Source organism: Camellia sinensis, unplaced genomic scaffold (genome assembly GCF_055761805.1).
Source record: "Camellia sinensis isolate YWXY unplaced genomic scaffold, ASM5576180v1 Unanchor1, whole genome shotgun sequence".
NCBI lineage: Eukaryota > Viridiplantae > Streptophyta > Magnoliopsida > Ericales > Theaceae > Camellia > Camellia sinensis.
This window is the reverse complement of record NW_028128987.1, coordinates 26108767-26126657: the sequence shown is the minus strand read 5'-3', so window position 1 is coordinate 26126657 and position 17891 is coordinate 26108767. Positions and strand designations below refer to the sequence as shown.

The window sequence follows — 17891 nt, the reverse complement described above, 5'->3', positions numbered from 1 at the left end:
GTGGTGGTATAATACATCAAAATTTTGTATTGATTGATTGAACTTGTATATGATAATTGCTTATATACATTGTATTGTGTGAGAGAAGATGAGGGATGTACTCCACGGTTTATTGGAAGATGGGGGATGGACCTCTAAACCGGATGTTGTTTGACATTGATACAGCACTACCATGTGTATCATTTGTGAATTATAGAAGTGTTTTGTTTGACATGGATTTAGCACTAAAATGTGTATCATTTGTCTTGATTGATTAAATTTGTATATGATAATTGCTTCTATACATTGTATTGTGTGGGAGGAGATGGGGGATGTACTCCACGGTTTATTGGAAGATGGGGGATGGACCTCTAAATCGGATTTTGTTTGAGATTGATACAGCACTAAAATGTGTATCATTTGTGAAGTATGGAAGTGTTTGTTTAATTTGATATAGCACTAAAATGTATATCAGTATCATTTGTGGAGTATGGAAGTGTTTTTGTTGACTTTGGTACAGTACCAAAAAGGGTATCCATTATAAATTTCGAAAGTATTTTAGTGATGAGTTATCGTCTCATTAAATTATGTGGCCAGACTCTGAGCCTTGTTTTCAAACTTAAAGTTGGATAAGAAATGGAAATGAATTGTAATATGGACATGATTGCCATGAAACTATAACATGGTATACGTTGGAATATAAGTGTAGACCATCTATCTAATGCTATTGTTTTAGTCATTGTTTATAGTTGGTTTAGTGTATTTCTACTGGGCTGTGGCTTACCCTATATGGGACTTCATTTTCAGGTACCGATGACATGCCACCTCTAAGAGCATAGCTTGGGAGGCTAGAGGCAGACAGACTATTTTGTTGTTTTGTTTTCTTTGGTTGTATTTCATGAAAATTCAAGCTAAGGGCTTAATATGTATTTGAGTTAGTACTCACTTTGTGTAACCAAGTGTTGACTTGGAAAGTTGTAAACCTATAAGGCAGTTACTTTTGTTGTCAACGTGTAATACATTTTGCAAGGATACTCTAATGATTGTAATATAATATCTCTTTCTTGCAACTTGATTGTATGATATTATGGGTTTATTTTGAGAGCGTGACACTACACATCATATAACACATATGGGTTACAAACGATTCAATCCATTCTTTAATTCACATATTTCTCTTTAGGCTTCATTCTTATCTCTTTAACTCAATCACAATGCTTAATGCATGCCTAAGAGTGCTTGCAAGTGAAAGAGAACGGAAAACGAAACATAGAATACACTTTCAAAATTTCAGAAAACAGGGTTCCCGCTCGAGCGTAGACTTCCCCGCTCCAGCGAACCCTTGAGGCCTGCAAAAGTACTGGGTATGTCAAATTTACGCTCAATTGTGCACTCTAGCGCTCGAGCGGAAGGCCTCTCTACATGGCTCCCCGCTCGAGCGTTAACTTTCCCGCTCTAGCGGACATCCATGTCTGCAAAAATACTGGGAGCACGAATTTCCCGCTCGAGCGGACATCAAAAATTCTGGGTTTTCCAGAACACATTCTTGAGCTTCAACTTGATGTTCAAAGGTTCCAAATGCATGATTTTGGCTCAAACTTCACATATATATATACTAGCATGGTATAAACACTAAATTTCAACATTATGAAGCTTAATTCCAAGAATTTCTCACATGCATGCCTCAAATTAACCCAAACTCATCACCAACACATCAAATTCAAACATGCAAAGCTCACACCTCCATGATCTACACTTGCATGTGAGAGATATTCATTATTCTCAATTTATTTGGTGAAGAGATGATCAAATACATGGATTTCAAACAAGATTCATCATGGATTACACAATTTATGCTTAAACATGGAAATTTATAGCAATTTCCTACATGCATGCTTCTAATGACTTCAAATACAACAAAATCAACTCAATTTCCTCATAATCAATTTAATCCATGTTCTTGACCATTATTCAAACTTGAATTCACAAGATGATAACTTACAATTCATGAATTCACTTACCTAGAGGCTTAATTCTTCCAATCTATATCAAATTCTTGAGTTTGATCCTCCAATTCTTCATAAACTTGAGCCAAACACAATTCTTCTTCTCTCACCCTCTCTAACCGACCCTCTCTCTACTCTTAGAGTAAAAAATCAGCCAAAATAAACTAAAGAGGGAATTTGAGGTAGTGCCCCATTACAACAAATCCCACTAATTCCAATATAATAATAATAAAGTAATTGGGCACTAATTCATCAGTTAAATCAATTAATTCTGATCTGAATCAATTTCCAATTAAATTTCACCGTAGGCTCTAAAAATTACGCTAATCACAATGGCGCAATCAATTTCGAGTTCTGTGGCCGATAAGGCCTTCAATTTAATTTCCAAAGCAGATAATCAAACAGATATTCCTACGGTGAACAGATAGAAATTCAAAATCACATATTTTCACATAATGGCACACAAAATCATATCAAACACATAATCATATTCATGTTAAGGACCAATTAGCATACTACAGAATAAGGTTATCACAGTCTTCCCCCCTTTAGGAAGTTTGGTCCTCCAAACTTATTTTACCTTTAGTCGAACACAATTCGAAACACTTTTCATTCAATGGTTCCAATCCTTTTTTATAGTCGTTTACTTAGTTTCAAAATCAAGCAACATTCTATTCTTAATCAATCAGAGGCTTACATTTTCCGCGATACAAGGTTTTGCACGGTGCGACACCGATACCAGAGTGCAAGCTATTGTTGTAAGCAGAGTCTACCAACAACGAATAGACCTTCCAAATTCCCTGAAGGATCTACTGAATATATTTGGAGCATTTCTCCCAAAAGTTCTTTCCAATTATACCTCAATTTTCGAATGGCAAGCAGCGTCGAATCACAATTCAGTCCCCATTACCTCTTGAAGGCTTATCAGAATTCGGGCACATTTTAGGATTCCTGTCTGAAACAATAGATACTGGGACCCCATGCAAACAAGCAATTTTATCGATGTAACCAGTGGCTGGTCTATAAGCATCATACGAAGATTTTACAGGGAGGAAATGAGCAAACTTAGTAATTCTACATACAGTTACCCAAACGGGACTTATACCTTGGGTGCTCAAGGTAGCTCCACAGTGAAATTCGTAGCCACACATTCTTATTTCCATTCCAAAATATAGAAAGGTTGAAGTAGTTCTGCCACTGTCTGATATTCGACTTCGACCTGTTGGCACCGAAAAATATTTAGACACAATTCAACAATTTCCTTCTTTACAATAGGTCACCACATACTTATTTTAGATGTCAGTTAACTTTACCATAGAAGTTCGGTCTTGTCACAACAGTTCAATTCATTCTTCAATAACTCCACAATTCACAATCTGATTCGGTATTTAGTTCAGTGACTCATCACAGTTATCCAAGGTCAATCAAAAGTCTACAGGAATTTAAAGTGGATCCATACACTGATTCCCGAGTCAACAAAGATAACAACGAAGTAATCAACCACACGACATACGTAACTCATATATCCCCATAGTACCAATTGTAAAGTACAATAACATCGAGGCAGTCAACTTCTAACAGAATACACGTGTTCTCAATTCATTCAACAGTTTGCAGTTTACAATTCGGTTCAACATTCAATTCTCTGCTCCTTCGAGTCTTTCCCTACTATCTCATAGTCGTAAAAAGCAGAAGACAATTCGTATATTAATTCCCATGATGTCAAAGATGATATTAAAACAGTCAATCACATGTTAAACACAATTTACACATCCTCAGAGCCCCGATTGCAGAATATAATAGCACTGAGCAGTTATTTACACTAGGCGTATTGAATTCACATACTTTCAGACAATCAGGGTTTTTAAAAGCTCCTTGGATGTTAATAACATCTACATAATACCAAAGGATGACATTCCGGACAAAACAAATGAATAATCGTCTCGGAATCAAAGCACACCCGTTCACGACCGTCGGTGGCCGACCCGAGATCGATTAGACAAACTCACCCGTACAAAATTGTCGATGGCAAAAGAGATACCTCAACAAAGGTGCTACATACGCTTAACGTCCCCTAGCATGAAAGGGCGTCTCAAGAATGTTATCAAAACAAACACAATACCACTCACATAACCTGATTTCCCAAAATCCGATAACACTGAAGCAGACGTATGAAACATATTCTGATTAGTCGAGAATAAATATTCGGTACTGTTTACAATCAAATCAATCTGTTGTCATCGGCTTCCATAACGTCAAATAAGCAAGAATATGACAATACACGAGCATTGTTCCTTAAGACACCCACTCACTGGATTTGCACAATTCAGTTCATTTTTAACACATATGCCCTCGATAGTTGGAGGTTGGTTCTCAATGGTGTTCATGGTTAGACCAATATGTTGATAGCCCACAAAAGGTCTTTCAAATAAGTCAGGTACTCCCAACGGATTCAAGTTTTGGGTCTATCAGTTTTCCTGCCAAGAATAATCTAGCTATTTATTCACGAACAATTCGTAATCCCCTTTTACAAAATCAAATTAGATAGAGGGTCTTATCGATCAATCCAAGCAAAGGTCTTGTCAGATTAGATTAAACAAAGGTCTCATCGAATTATGTCCAATGAGGGTTCTATCAGGCCGAATCAGACAAGGTTCTATCAGATTGAATCAGATAAAAGTTTTCTCAATGGGGTATTTTTGGTTCTGTAAGGCACACTTCGTTGCTCAGGTACATAGTTGATAGTTTCACAACTGTTCTAAGTTCATCAGTTCTCAAAGTCATATCGGAGTCATTTATCACAACTGTTCATGTCAAAGTATTTCAAATCATGTACAATATGGCATTGTCCACATAAGTTCAGGTATAGTTGCATATGCAGGCATTCATATCAGGAGGTATATATATCATAATCAATCTAGTAGTTTCCAAACAAGTCTTATATGCAAATATATGGTGCACAGTAACACATTAAACAAAGCTCCTCGGTTGCACATAGTATAGGATTTGTTACGCAAAAGTTCCAAATTAGTCACGAATCATAGGTTTACGAGTTAAGCCCAATATAGTCACATAGTTCGGTCAATTTTCTACCAATCCAAGTACATAATCTCGCAATTTATAGAGTTCGTTATTTGGGGTGCTCAACCCAGTCATACAATCACAGAGTCATGATTCCAGTGGTTTAGTCATTGAAGACAGTAATATAACAAATCGCCCTGAGCATAGGTTTAGATGTACATGTGCATGTGCAGAGTTAATCGATATTCCAATACATATTTCACAAATTTCCCAAATGAAGCAGATACATTCAATTAATACGGTCTCGACGTTGTGGGTCTAACCAGTCTGAGTACACATGCAGCAGATACGAAAGAAGATGCCGATCCGAATCAAATAATATCCCAAGCGAAGATATACACATGTACTAATTCAGAATCAATCAACAAATAAGCATTCGTTCATAAACAATATAGATACCTGGAATAACGTTCGCAGCATTCTGAGCGCTTTTTGGGATGAGTGTGATTACTCTATCCTGACTAGCAATTCCTACCATTGGTACGAATCTAGCTAAGACCACGAGTCTACTCACGTTTTGCTCAGTTCGGGGACAGTTCCTTACCATGTGGTCCATTTTACCACACCCATAACAAGCCCTAGAAATTCGATAACAAACTCCTCAGTGTTTCTTACCACATTCACTACATGTCGGTGCTGTATTCCTTGTAGAGTTTGAAGTGCGCGATAACCCCGTATTTTGCTTTTTAAATAACCTCTTCTTTGAGAAAAAGCCTTGTCTTTTGCTTTTCTATTCAGAAGATCGGTTCACGTTAGCTTCAATCATCAGTGTTTGGTCTAGCACCTTAATGTATTTTGTGACTTCCAACTCATTCACTTGGTGCTCTTGCACTGGTGGTGGCAAAGGTTCTTGCCGTAGCGGCAACTGATACTGTTGTCTTAAGATCTTTGTCATTTCTTGTATTGTTCTTTCCAGTCTATCAAGTTGGGCTGTAGGAGAGTCTGCCAACTCGTATGCCCTTATCTTCTCCATGATCTACACAAATTCTTATTAAGCCATGCCAAATAAGGAATGCCCAATACAGAAATAAACACAGATACACATAGGTGCATTCGCACATAGGCATGTCGTTATATTCTCATTTCACGTATCATCAAGGCACAATTAATCACATACGTAACAGATGATTGCATAATTATTAGATATCGCATGCTGAACATTTACTCAGTAATTACATACTCAAATCATATTCCACATAAACACCCATTTGCATAATCGAATGCACATATGCAACTTTTCATGATTCATATGTTCATGTATGTGCATTATAACAAAACAAACTTGTTGTACACATTAGTGCAACAATTCATATCTTATATAATCACATGTTCTCATCATTTGATTAAGCTTGCATTATACTTTATACAAAAAAGTCACGGGTATGCATCTACTAAAGGGCATATGTATTCAAATAATTTGTAATGCAAGCGAATCACAAACTTATAACACATAATCATTCGCAATTAACATTTAAGCGTATTTTTGATGCTTTCAGATTCATACTTATTACATGAATGCATCCTAGATCTCCTCTAGACCCTTATTGCTATTTTGGACAAGTGTGTGAGTTATTAACTCGTGCTCTGATACCACTCTATCATGACCCGAACCCGCCCCATGGGTTAAGGACATAACTGGCCAGTAATCATGAGATTACCTACGGCCTCAAACCAAACCAAACGTATTTTAACAAAGTTAACGGGGGCCAAACGGAAGCAATTTAAAACTTTGTCCATAGAGTTGTGCTTACATGGCACATCATAATAAACCATACATATGTACATTAATAACTCACAACAGAAGTACAGTACCATAAAGTTTTGTACAGACAGGATCATCCAAAACTAAGTCAACCCATGAAAACTATATACAGACATGTTCAAAGACTTCGCCAACATGACAACACAAAACAAAACGACAAAAAGACGAAGACGAGTCTCGTGCGTGAGACGCAAGGGCTGACTCTTCGAAACCTTTGTTGTTCCACGCATACTTCATTGGGGCTGGGTTTGGACTTCTCTTGGCTCACCTACAAACTCATGAATGAGCGTGAGCGATAACCCAGTGAATAATATCAAATAAAGGAGTTATACAAACGGTACGTAGAACAACATGCTTCAAATGGCCTTGGGCTCAATTCATATTTCTATTTAACATATATATACACAATTTAAGTCAAGTGACTGTGGTTCCAAACATACTGGCCTTTGGCCCATTTATCTTCCATTTGTCAAACTGGCTTTCGACCCACTCATTCATGTCAACCGGCCTTCGGCCCAATCATTTATGTCAATCGGCCTTCGGCCCAATCATTCATGTCAATCGGCCTTCGGCCCAATCATTCATGTCAATCGGCCTTCGGCCCAATCATTCATGTCAATCATTGTCCACCATTCAAACTAATGAACTTACAAAACTTACATAGAAGTAAACAATTGGACAACAACATATTTCAAATATCTTGTTAAGATATTACTCACAGTGATCGGCTTGTGGATTTGCCCTGGAGCTTGACCCTACACATCATATAGCACATATGGGTCACAAACGATTCAATCCATTCTTTAATTCACATATTCCTCTTTAGGCTTCATTCTTATCTCTTTAACTCAATCACAATGCTTAATGCATGCCTAAGAGTGCTTGTAAGTGAAAGAGAACGGAAAACGAAACATAGAATACACTTTCAAAATTTCAGAAAGCAGGGTCCCCGCTCGAGCGGACCCTTGAGGCCTGCAAAAGCACTGGGTATGTCGAATTTACGCTCGATCGTGCACTCTAGCGCTCGAGCAGAAGGCCTCTCTACATGGCTCTCCGCTCGAGCGTTAACTTCCCCGCTCGAGCGAGTATCCATGTCTGCAAAAATACTGGGAGCACGAATTTCCCGCTCGAGCGGACATCAAAAATTCTGGGTTTTCCAGAACACATTCTTGAGCTTCAACTTGATGTTCAAAGGTTCCAAATGCATGATTTTGGCTCAAACTTCACATATATATATACTAGCATGGTATAAACACTAAATTTCAACATTATGAAGCTTAATTCCAAGAATTTCTCACATGCATGCCTCAAATTAACCCAAACTCATCACCAACACATCAAATTCAAACATGCAAAGCTCACACCTCCATGATCTACACTTGCATGTGAGAGATATTCATTATTCTCAATTTATTTGGTGAAGAGATGATCAAATACATGGATTTCAAACAAGATTCATCATGGATTACACAATTTATGCTTAAACATGGAAATTTATAGCAATTTCCTACATGCATGCTTCTAATGACTTCAAATACAACAAAATCAACTCAATTTCCTCATAATCAATTTAATCCATGTTCTTGACCATTATTCAAACTTGAATTCACAAGATGATAACTTACAATTCATGAATTCACTTACCTAGAGGCTTAATTCTTCCAATCTATATCAAATTCTTGAGTTTGATCCTCCAATTCTTCATAAACTTGAGCCAAACACAATTCTTCTTCTCTCACCCTCTCTAACCGACCCTCTCTCTACTCTTAGAGTAAAAAATCAGCCAAAATAAACTAAAGAGGGAATTTGAGGTAGTGCCCCATTACAACAAATCCCACTAATTCCAATATAATAATAATAAAGTAATTGGGCACTAATTCATCAGTTAAATCAATTAATTCTGATCTGAATCAATTTCCAATTAAATTTCACCGTAGGCTCTAAAAATTACGCTAATCACAATGGCGCAATCAATTTCGGGTTCTGTTGCCGATAAGGCCTTCAATTTAATTTTCAAAGCAGATAATCAAACAGATATTCCTACGGTGAACAGATAGAAATTCAAAACCACATATTTTCACATAATGGCACACAAAATCATATCAAACACAATCATATTCATGTTAAGGACCAATTAGCATACTACAGAACAAGGTTATCACAAGTTCCCTTAGACCCGTCAATAATTTAATGAAGAAGACTTAAATACCCTTTTATTTTCATCATTTATTTGGAAGACAAAGTGCACTTTAACCTCCTATATTTTATTCTATGTGCGATTTACCCTTTTTAAAATTTAAAATGAGCAGATAACCCTTTATGTCTACCATGTGTTTCAAAATTGCTGGTAAGTTAGACAAAATGTTTAACGGTGTACTTCAGTACACAAATCATGTAGGAGTTATGTGACTATTTAAACATTAGAGGGGTAAATCGCACATGACCTAAACCACAAGGGGTTAAAATAAAGTTTGTCCTATAAAAATTTATACATGTAATACATGTTAAACAAGCTACAATAACTTTAGAATTTAAACATTGAAGCTTGTCTAGTCGTATAAAAATCCCGACAATGCTGAAAATTAACTACCAAACAATAATATGATCTTTGATTCCATTTTTCTTTGCGTGCATGATCATACAGAAGACGAGATTTATTTGAACATATAAAATATATAAAAATTTAGAATTAAATAGGTGATGCATTTCTACCTCAAAAGCTTTGTGCAAAGATCCGCCTTAAGGTGATCAGCACCAAGAACACTCTCTTCTCTCCCTCTTTTTCTCACCAAAGCTTCGTCTCCTTCTCTTCATTTCCTCTCAGTCGGATAAGTGTGTATGAAGTGTGCATGTGTGCAAGCATGCTCAACAAGGCCAACACCTAGGGAAGAGGGGATGGGAAGGCCGGCCATGCTTGCTCTTTTATATATATATATATATATAATACTCTAACTAAATGATTTCATCTTAACTAGGATTCAATCAATTTAGTTTTTATTAATTTAGTTTCTCCAACTTGATTATGACACAGAAGTTAACACAAAAAAATATTAATTTAGAAGGGTTTAGAATTATTACAAACCACGAAATTTTAATAATATAAATTAATAATTATGAATTACCCACTTTAAAGTGACTTGATCATATAATTAAAGTTTATAATTGATTTTCTAAACTGGAGTATACAAATTAAAAAACTAAATTTATTTAGCAAGATTAATCTAATCAAATATAAATGAAATTGCAACAATACAATTTTTGAAATAAATCAATTATATAAAAATACGAGTTCTCACATGGACTAATCTAACATGGTCCACAAACAAGGCCTTACTATGCCCTATTCTAGGGATTCCTTTTACAAATTCATTTTTTGTAATTTTGGACAGATCACCGAAATTGATGTCCCAACCTCTGATGCCATAGTTCCACTTCAACTAACTTTACACTGTTATAAATAAGAGATGCAGCAGGTATAATGCAGTAACAGTAATCAGAAGTTTGAGTACCTTTCACAATGCATGCACTAGAATTATCAAGTATAGAATTACCAGAATTACCAAATTGCACATAGTGAATACTGTCACAAATTTAGCTTATATTCAGCCGCAACAATGATTCATCCCTCTAATTTTGGAGGTCTATTTGAGCACTAATGAGGTGGAAATTCAAAAAAATAAAAATAAAAATAAAAAAACTAAGGCCAAAACATCACATTAATGGGTGGCGCCCACCCCAAAAAGTTCCTTTAGAGCTCATAGTTTAGAACTCTCAAATATTTTTCATTCAGCAGATATTTTTTCAAACTCTTAACAAACAAGACGTTTCCCAGTCTAGATAGCCCCGGAGAAACAATTATTCCCCTTTCTAGGATTTGGGCACAATTGCTATCTCCAAAGGTCCCAATTCCCTCATAACTATCCTTGAAAAATTCAAATAATCACTTATCTCCGTCATGTGTCTCAAACAAATCAAGATACCACATAGAAGAATCATGTGCTTTAAGTGCAATGTGTACCACATAACAATGCAACTCCCCTTTCTTTACCCATACCTTTTTTTTTTTTCAATTTTCAATTCATTAGGCTTAGGTGGAGTATTTAGCTAGTTGTTTTTCTTGGATTTTTTTCTCCCCTTGTTATTCTTAGGTTTTTTATTGGCAAATTAATTTTGGTTAACAGATGGATCCTGCCAATTCCTAATAACAGAACAACTTATTTATCTCATAACTAACGTTCCTAGATTGGTTTGCCAGTGCCTCTAGATGACGAAGAAACCCGCTATTCCCCCTATTTGACTGAGCTCTCAAAGGATTCCTAGAAGACCTATTCAGATTCAACCTATGACAATTAGAACAAATATGGCCCTTAATACACAGTGATGATACATAGGAACAGGCTTGACAATAGAATTGTCTCCCTTCTTACGTTCAGGCTAAGGAGGCTCAACACGATGACTTTGGGGAGTACTAGACTTATCATTGGTAGCATTGACAAACTAGGTTTTATTTTTACAATCTCTTGTAAATCCTAATCCAGTTTTCCCAGTTTGCCCAATCAACAAAATTTTAACTAATTTTTCCTTCCCACTAGATAGTCTCTTCAGTGAATCTTTGGTTGTCACTAATTCTAACTCAAGTTCTGCAACCCTAGACTCTGAACTATCCAATGTTTCTCTCAAGTCATTCCTCTCATTAGCCCTGTTTGGCAAGAGTCTTTTCGATATTTTTTTTGGAGCTAAAATTCACAAAAGGACAAAATAAGTTAGAATAGCTAATAAGACAAAATGTCACATTAAACTCATAATCATTTCACTTTTTCTTAATTTCTCAAACGAGGCCATTATCCAACTCAACAATTTTATCTTCCATTGCAGATTTTTGAGATTTAAGACTAAGGATTTCAGTAATTTTATCAATACGATCAACATTAATCTTTATCTTTACATGACCCAAAAAGTCTCTTTGTTCTATTTCTTTAGAGCTTCTTTAGTATTCATTTTTACTGCAGAACAGAGCCTCCGCTGTTCAAATAGGATTTCCATAGCTTCCATTAACATTCAATTATTTGTTTTCTTGAAAATTTCTGAGACTTCTATCAAAATGTTCCAATGTCCATAGTTTTAACAGCTTACCCCATTCAATTCTACAACCTGTCCTGTGAATAATTGGGCCCCAAGTTGAAGATATAAGTCAAATAAATTTAGTACCTTCTTGTTTCTTATCGAACACAAGTTACAGTCAATTATCTTTCATGTAGAAAATAGTTCAGGGAACTGTTTCACATCCACTAAACTTGGTAGTAATTAAGATTCATAATCCACAAAACAGACTCTTACGTCAGTTCAGCTCAATTTAATACAATAATCTAGGAATACGCTTTATCGATCAAAACACTAGCCAAGTGAAACAGTACAAGGCAAAATGTCAAGAAAAAACATATGTCCACCCTAACCAAACTACCATCCATCAACAGAGTTCCCACCAAATCTATAAAGATTCTTTGCATGTTTTACGGTTGTGTCCAACAACATTGCAACGAGAACAGCGTAAATGTCTAACACCCAAGACAAGGGCCTCAAACGGTCTCTTCCTAGGGCGGCCACGGGGCCGTTTAATCTTTGGGGCACATGGAGCAAGCACAACATCATTGTTTTGTGAAGTGGAAGTGTTTTCGAAGTTTGAGACACCTGCAACACCAACACCAAGCACATCGGGACATGCCATTTCAATTGTTGGAACATCATTCATCACTTCAGCATATATAAGCTCCTGCACCTCCCTCTTGTACCAATCTGCCACACACTGATACACATCCATATCTGCTAATGCAATTGCACAGCATGCATGCCGGCATGGGATACCACTCATTTGCCACTCCAAACAAGTGCAAGTACCAAATTTAAGATTCACAACTAATTTCACATCACAGGTTTCCTGTACCTCAGCATCAAAATCAGAATGAAGTGTAGCAACAAGACCATGGCTGAGCTTTTGGTTTTCAAGAATCCTTTCCTCAATCTTTGGGCCAACAGGAAGTTTCCAGTTTCTTGCTTCAGTTTGTTTACTGAGTAAAATTTGGGACAACTTCACACGATTAGGTTCCATCATAAGGGGAATATGCAACAAACTCATGTCCCCTGTCCAAGCAGTAAATGACTCTACCTCATTACTATTCAAATAATCCCAACGGCATTTCTTAAAGAAAGCGTTAGACCAATATTCAGGCCTGCTGGTAATCACCCAATCATATAAATCCTTACGAAATGTACACATTCTGGCAAGGCCTTTCTCATATGTGTCCACAGTCCGTGCATAAGCAATCTCATTTAGGTACTTATGTGCAGTCTCCTTGCCTTTACTTTGCAGCTTAAAGTTACGATTAGTATCAATAAACTTACTGAAGTTCTCTTGCACATCACGAAAACAATGAGCATGGCCATTTGAATCAAATGTCTTTTCTACCGCTGACAGTATAGAAGAATTCCTATCAGAAACAATAACCACTTCTCGGTCTCGTACCACGAGCTTCAAGTGCTCTAGAAACCACAACCAATCTTCCTTATCGTCTGAAGTAAGCACACCATAAGCAAGAGGGTAAATCTCATTGTTTGCATCCAATGCTGAACAAGCTAGTAAAGTGCTTTTGCATGGACCATTCAAGTGCCGAGCATCTATAAAAATCAATGGTCTACAACCTACACGGAAGCCGCGTATTGAGCACTCGTATGAAACAAACAGTTGTTTGAATACGTTGTCCTCTGTACATGACCATTTAGCAATTGTTCCAGGCATTAATTCCACTAGACGATTGCACAACCAAGGTATTACCTTAAAGTAGTTCTCTAATTTCCCATGAATCACCTCTTTAGCCTTCTTCTTGATAGCCGATGCTTGGTTTTTGGTTAATGTAATCGCTAAATTCTTCACAGAGTCATCATAAAGTTCTTGTGGCAAATAAGTTGGACTATCCATAATCTTTTCCTGGATGATATTCCCCATCAACTTAGCCATCAATTTGGGTTTACACTTTATCTGATCCATTGCAGAATGTGAATGATTGTCAATGACTGTTTTAACTGAAACAAGGTTTGACGATCCCTCTCGCCCAGCGGTTAATTTCCATGGGCACTCATCAACGGCACATTGAATTTTCATATATTTCGGGCTATTGTTAAGGTACTTGTAGGTGAATTTCTTGGCAATTGCATATCTGAATATAGCTTGCCGAAATACTTCGGCATTCTCAAATGCTTGTCCTTCTTCCAAAATTGTCTCATCTGACATGGCAGAGGCAAGCGGGGTTGAATCACTACGTGAGGTCACCGAAGCTGAATGATCACCACCGACATGACCTTCCCCGGAATGTGCATGGATTGCTTGGACATCAGCAGTTGATCCCCTGCATATAAATTAAAGACTAACATTAATCACAATAACATGGCTACACTGCCAATGCTCAATGAAGAAACAAGAAGCGAATCTCTGAAATGATATAGTAAGATTTCCTTTCACCTTATGCTACCCACAATGGGTGTGGCAACAACTGCCTCCTCTACATAGACGTGTGCAAAATCATCGTTGAACCGTATCAAATTGTCAACTCCATCTTGATCTGTCAACCTTATTAATTGTGTCTTGTTGAATTTCACAGTGAAGTGCAGCACTTTGCTTGAAGGCTCAATACACAATCTATTGAAAACAGCCTTCGCAAAAGCATCATAAGTTATGCCTGATTTTACCATAATCTGATCAGTAATCCCACCCACGTACGTGATAGATCCATCTTTGCGTATCACGTTCTCACCACCCCAATGACAAAAACAAAACAGTGTCTTATCTACTGCTGCCATATGCTATATGCATCCAACTGATTAGACAACTGCAACAGAAACTGTGTCATATGAATCCCCCATTTGATGCAAAGATTACATACTCATATCTCAATTATGAATTATCATCCATCATAAATGTAATTGCTGACTCCATCATCTAACATGACCCCCTTATATCAACTAAAACAGCCAAGTCTATAAGGTACAGACGATGGCAATGATAAATTGTAAACTTTTGTGTTGCTCAAAGGCCATTGTTCAGAATAGCTAAGTTGTTAAAGAAAGATCAACAGATAACGGAAAAGGACTCAAAATAAGTACCGTGATATCTATTTTATGCACCAGAGGCAAACTAACTAATTATGATGCAGTGATCAATCAGTATAGACACTCCATTTTTCAGATTGTAGCGTGTTACCACAGAATCTAGCAGGTCAATTCTATGCATTGTAACAATCAAGAGCATAGAACGTACCACTTATTGGTAGTAGGTGTACGATACAACTGACATCAGTAAGCTCATTCCATTTATATTCATATTGACAGTGTGCATCTAGAAAGAAAAAGAAGTTAACGGCTTTAACAAGGCTTCTTCCTGGAGAAATATTAGGTGTTAAAACTGTCAGCCTATGGAGTACAAAAAATGAGTGCCACTTATTACGGAGTGATAAGACGTATATCTATTTCAGACCGAACAAGAACCAATTAGCTTTAAGCAATAGGCAAAGAACAGGATTAGAGGTTTTTTTTCTTTCTTAGAAGAGGATCTATGTGAAAGAAGAGCTGACTGGAAAACAAAGGCAAGTGATTTCAAAGCAATATTGACAGAAAGAAGAAAGAAGAAATGCATTTCGAAAATCCTTACCAAATCTTGAGACAACCATAAAGCATTTACACACATAATCATCTTTAAACTCCTTATTTGTACAGTCATTTATCATCGTTAAATGCCAAACTTACTTTTTAAGTGTTTTTTGTGATAAATAATAAGATTATTTCATTCAAAAGGAATTAAGGAAATGCCACCCAAGTACTACCAAAAGCATAGATTAAATTTAAAAATAAAAAATAAAAAAAAGTCCATAAAATCCAAAAGGGCAAACTTCACTTTACCCCCTTGTAATATAGGCTCCCCACCATTAAAAAAGAATCTATAAAATCCAAAAGGGCAAATTTCACTTTACCCCCTTATGGTACAGGCTCCCCACCACTTAAAAAAAATTCTATAAATCCCAAAAGGGCAAACTTCACTTTGTAGCCTCCCTATCATTTGAAATTAACCACTTAACCTCTATGTGGTTTGTGGACTAAACTGCTAGGTCAACTTTTCTATCCAAGGTAACAGTTTGTGATAGCCACACACATGCTGAAGAGGGGTTTGGAAAAAAACACTTCCATCCAAATTTTTAACCAAAATGGCCCTTTTTCTTTCCTTTTCTATCTCATTCATCTTATTCTTTGACAGTAAGCACAACCACCAACATTACAGTCACTTCACTCCAATGCTACCACCTCTAACCACCCAAGAGACCACAATGACCACCCAAAATTTTTACAATATAAAAAAGCAATTAACACATTAAAATCAATATCAACTGAATAAATTGATTGTCGTAAAATGAGAATGGATTCATTTGCATACAAATGGTTACTGTAATCATGCTAATAAACAAAATTGAACCCAATAAGTAAAAGAATTACCAATAACTCAATCATCCCAACAAGGGCATCGGTGATACAAAGAGAGGCAGCATCACCAAGCATTCCACCAGTTACATGATTTCCCTAAGCCTTCTACCAATAACATACTAGTGCCACTTTTCTTATATACATATATGAGTGAGTGAATGTGTGTGTAAGAAAGACAGATAAGAGCGAACTGGGCAGAATCAGAGTCCGATTACGCATGCACAAAACCAGTGAAGAAGAATGAAAGACATTTTTTTGGTCAGAGAGTGAAAACTCTAATTTCCCTCAATTTGTCTCTACAGATGGTGCGCTAAGTGAATGAATGACTGATAAGTAAATTATATAGAGGGGCAAACTGAACTTTTTGTTTTCGCATTAACGATGCGAGGTGTGCATTTTAGTTCAAAAATCACATGGGGGTTAAGTAGTTATTATCAAATGATAGGGAAGCTTTGTGCACATGACCTATACCACACGGGGTAAACTAAAATTTGCCCAATCCAAAAATTGATCGAGAGCAGAGAAAGGTTGGCAACACCCAACTCCCAAACCATACAACCAAAAAAAATAAAAATAAAAATAAAAATAAATAAAACTCTATGAGTATACTTTTGAGCCTATACAAAGTTATATGTATATGTGGCTTGCTCCATTTCAGAATTAGGTAAATAACACCAACACAAATACAATAATAATAATAATAATAATAATAATAATAATAATAATAATAATAATATGCACAATTAGAGGTACAAAATTAGGGTGCACAAACGGTGAGAATTCAAAATAAAGAAGCATAGATATTGTTACCAGAATTGAACTTGAACAAATGTCTTTGTATGAAAGTGGCTCTGTTTTCTGAACAATTTCAAAAACATGCAGTCATGAACAGACGATTCAAATGCACAAATAAATACATACATACAAACATACATTAAAAAAAAAAAAAATGTGAAAACTCTATGATTGTCAGTCTGTATAAATGTGTCAGAAATTCATCCAATTTCAGATCGTACACACTTTGCGGTAAAAAACGATATTTAGGGTTTGAGCTCAGAGAAATTAATTGATTAATTGATCATTTCAATTTCAAAGCAGGATTGGATTGGATTGGAAAGTTCACTTACATTACATTACATTTACAGTCAGCTCCTCCAACTTTGTAAATCCGCACATAACCGCCTGAGTCCTCACTGCCCTTCCCCTCGTTGCCTTTCTTTTTGTAATAAAAAGCAGAAGTTATATTTTGTTACCAAATTTACTTTGGGACAATTACATTAAAGCGGATAGTGTCACAAAATAATTAAAAAGTGATGGGAATACAAACAGTTTATACATTAGATTGTGCAAGAAAATATACTTTATTCGCTTTAGACCATCTCCAACGCTTCAGCAAACCTGATATCAAATTCAAAATTTGATGAAAAAGTCACTTTTTTTGAGCTCCAACGGTTTCACCAAATCGATATCAAATCCAGAATTCAGCAAATCTTGTACCAAAATGAGAACAGGCGAAGTATTTTACCAAATCACTGTTCCTA

General features: G+C 36.3%; 1 protein-coding gene across 5 annotated transcripts; it reads right to left on the bottom strand.

Annotated features, from left to right (window-relative positions):
• Positions 1-12093: 12093 nt before the first annotated feature.
• On the bottom strand, positions 12094-17629 carry LOC145788620 (uncharacterized). Of its 5 annotated transcripts, none has more exons than XM_082910555.1 (4): positions 17483-17585; positions 17161-17208; positions 14342-14708; positions 12094-14228 (listed from the first exon to the last, which is right to left on the bottom strand). In XM_082910555.1, exons 3-4 carry the CDS (start codon positions 14677-14679, stop codon positions 12317-12319), a joined length of 2250 nt encoding a protein of 749 aa, XP_082766681.1. In that variant the 5' UTR covers positions 14680-14708; positions 17161-17208; positions 17483-17585; the 3' UTR covers positions 12094-12316. The 5 variants fall into 5 exon arrangements, with proteins under 5 accessions (XP_082766681.1, XP_082766683.1, XP_082766682.1 ...); XM_082910557.1 differs by having other exon boundaries at positions 17478-17577; XM_082910556.1 differs by lacking the exon at positions 17161-17208 and having other exon boundaries at positions 17483-17629.
• Between the last annotated feature and the right edge of the window lie 262 nt (positions 17630-17891).

Bases quoted from the DNA above. Each gene is read 5' to 3' on its own strand.
- LOC145788620 (XM_082910556.1), bottom strand. From the start codon at position 14,679: ATGGCAGCAGTAGATAAGACACTGTTTTGTTTTTGTCATTGGGGTGGT. The intron at 14,229-14,341 runs GTGAAAGGAAAT...ATTTATATGCAG, and splicing joins CCCATTGTGGGTAGCATAAG to GGGATCAACTGCTGATGTCC.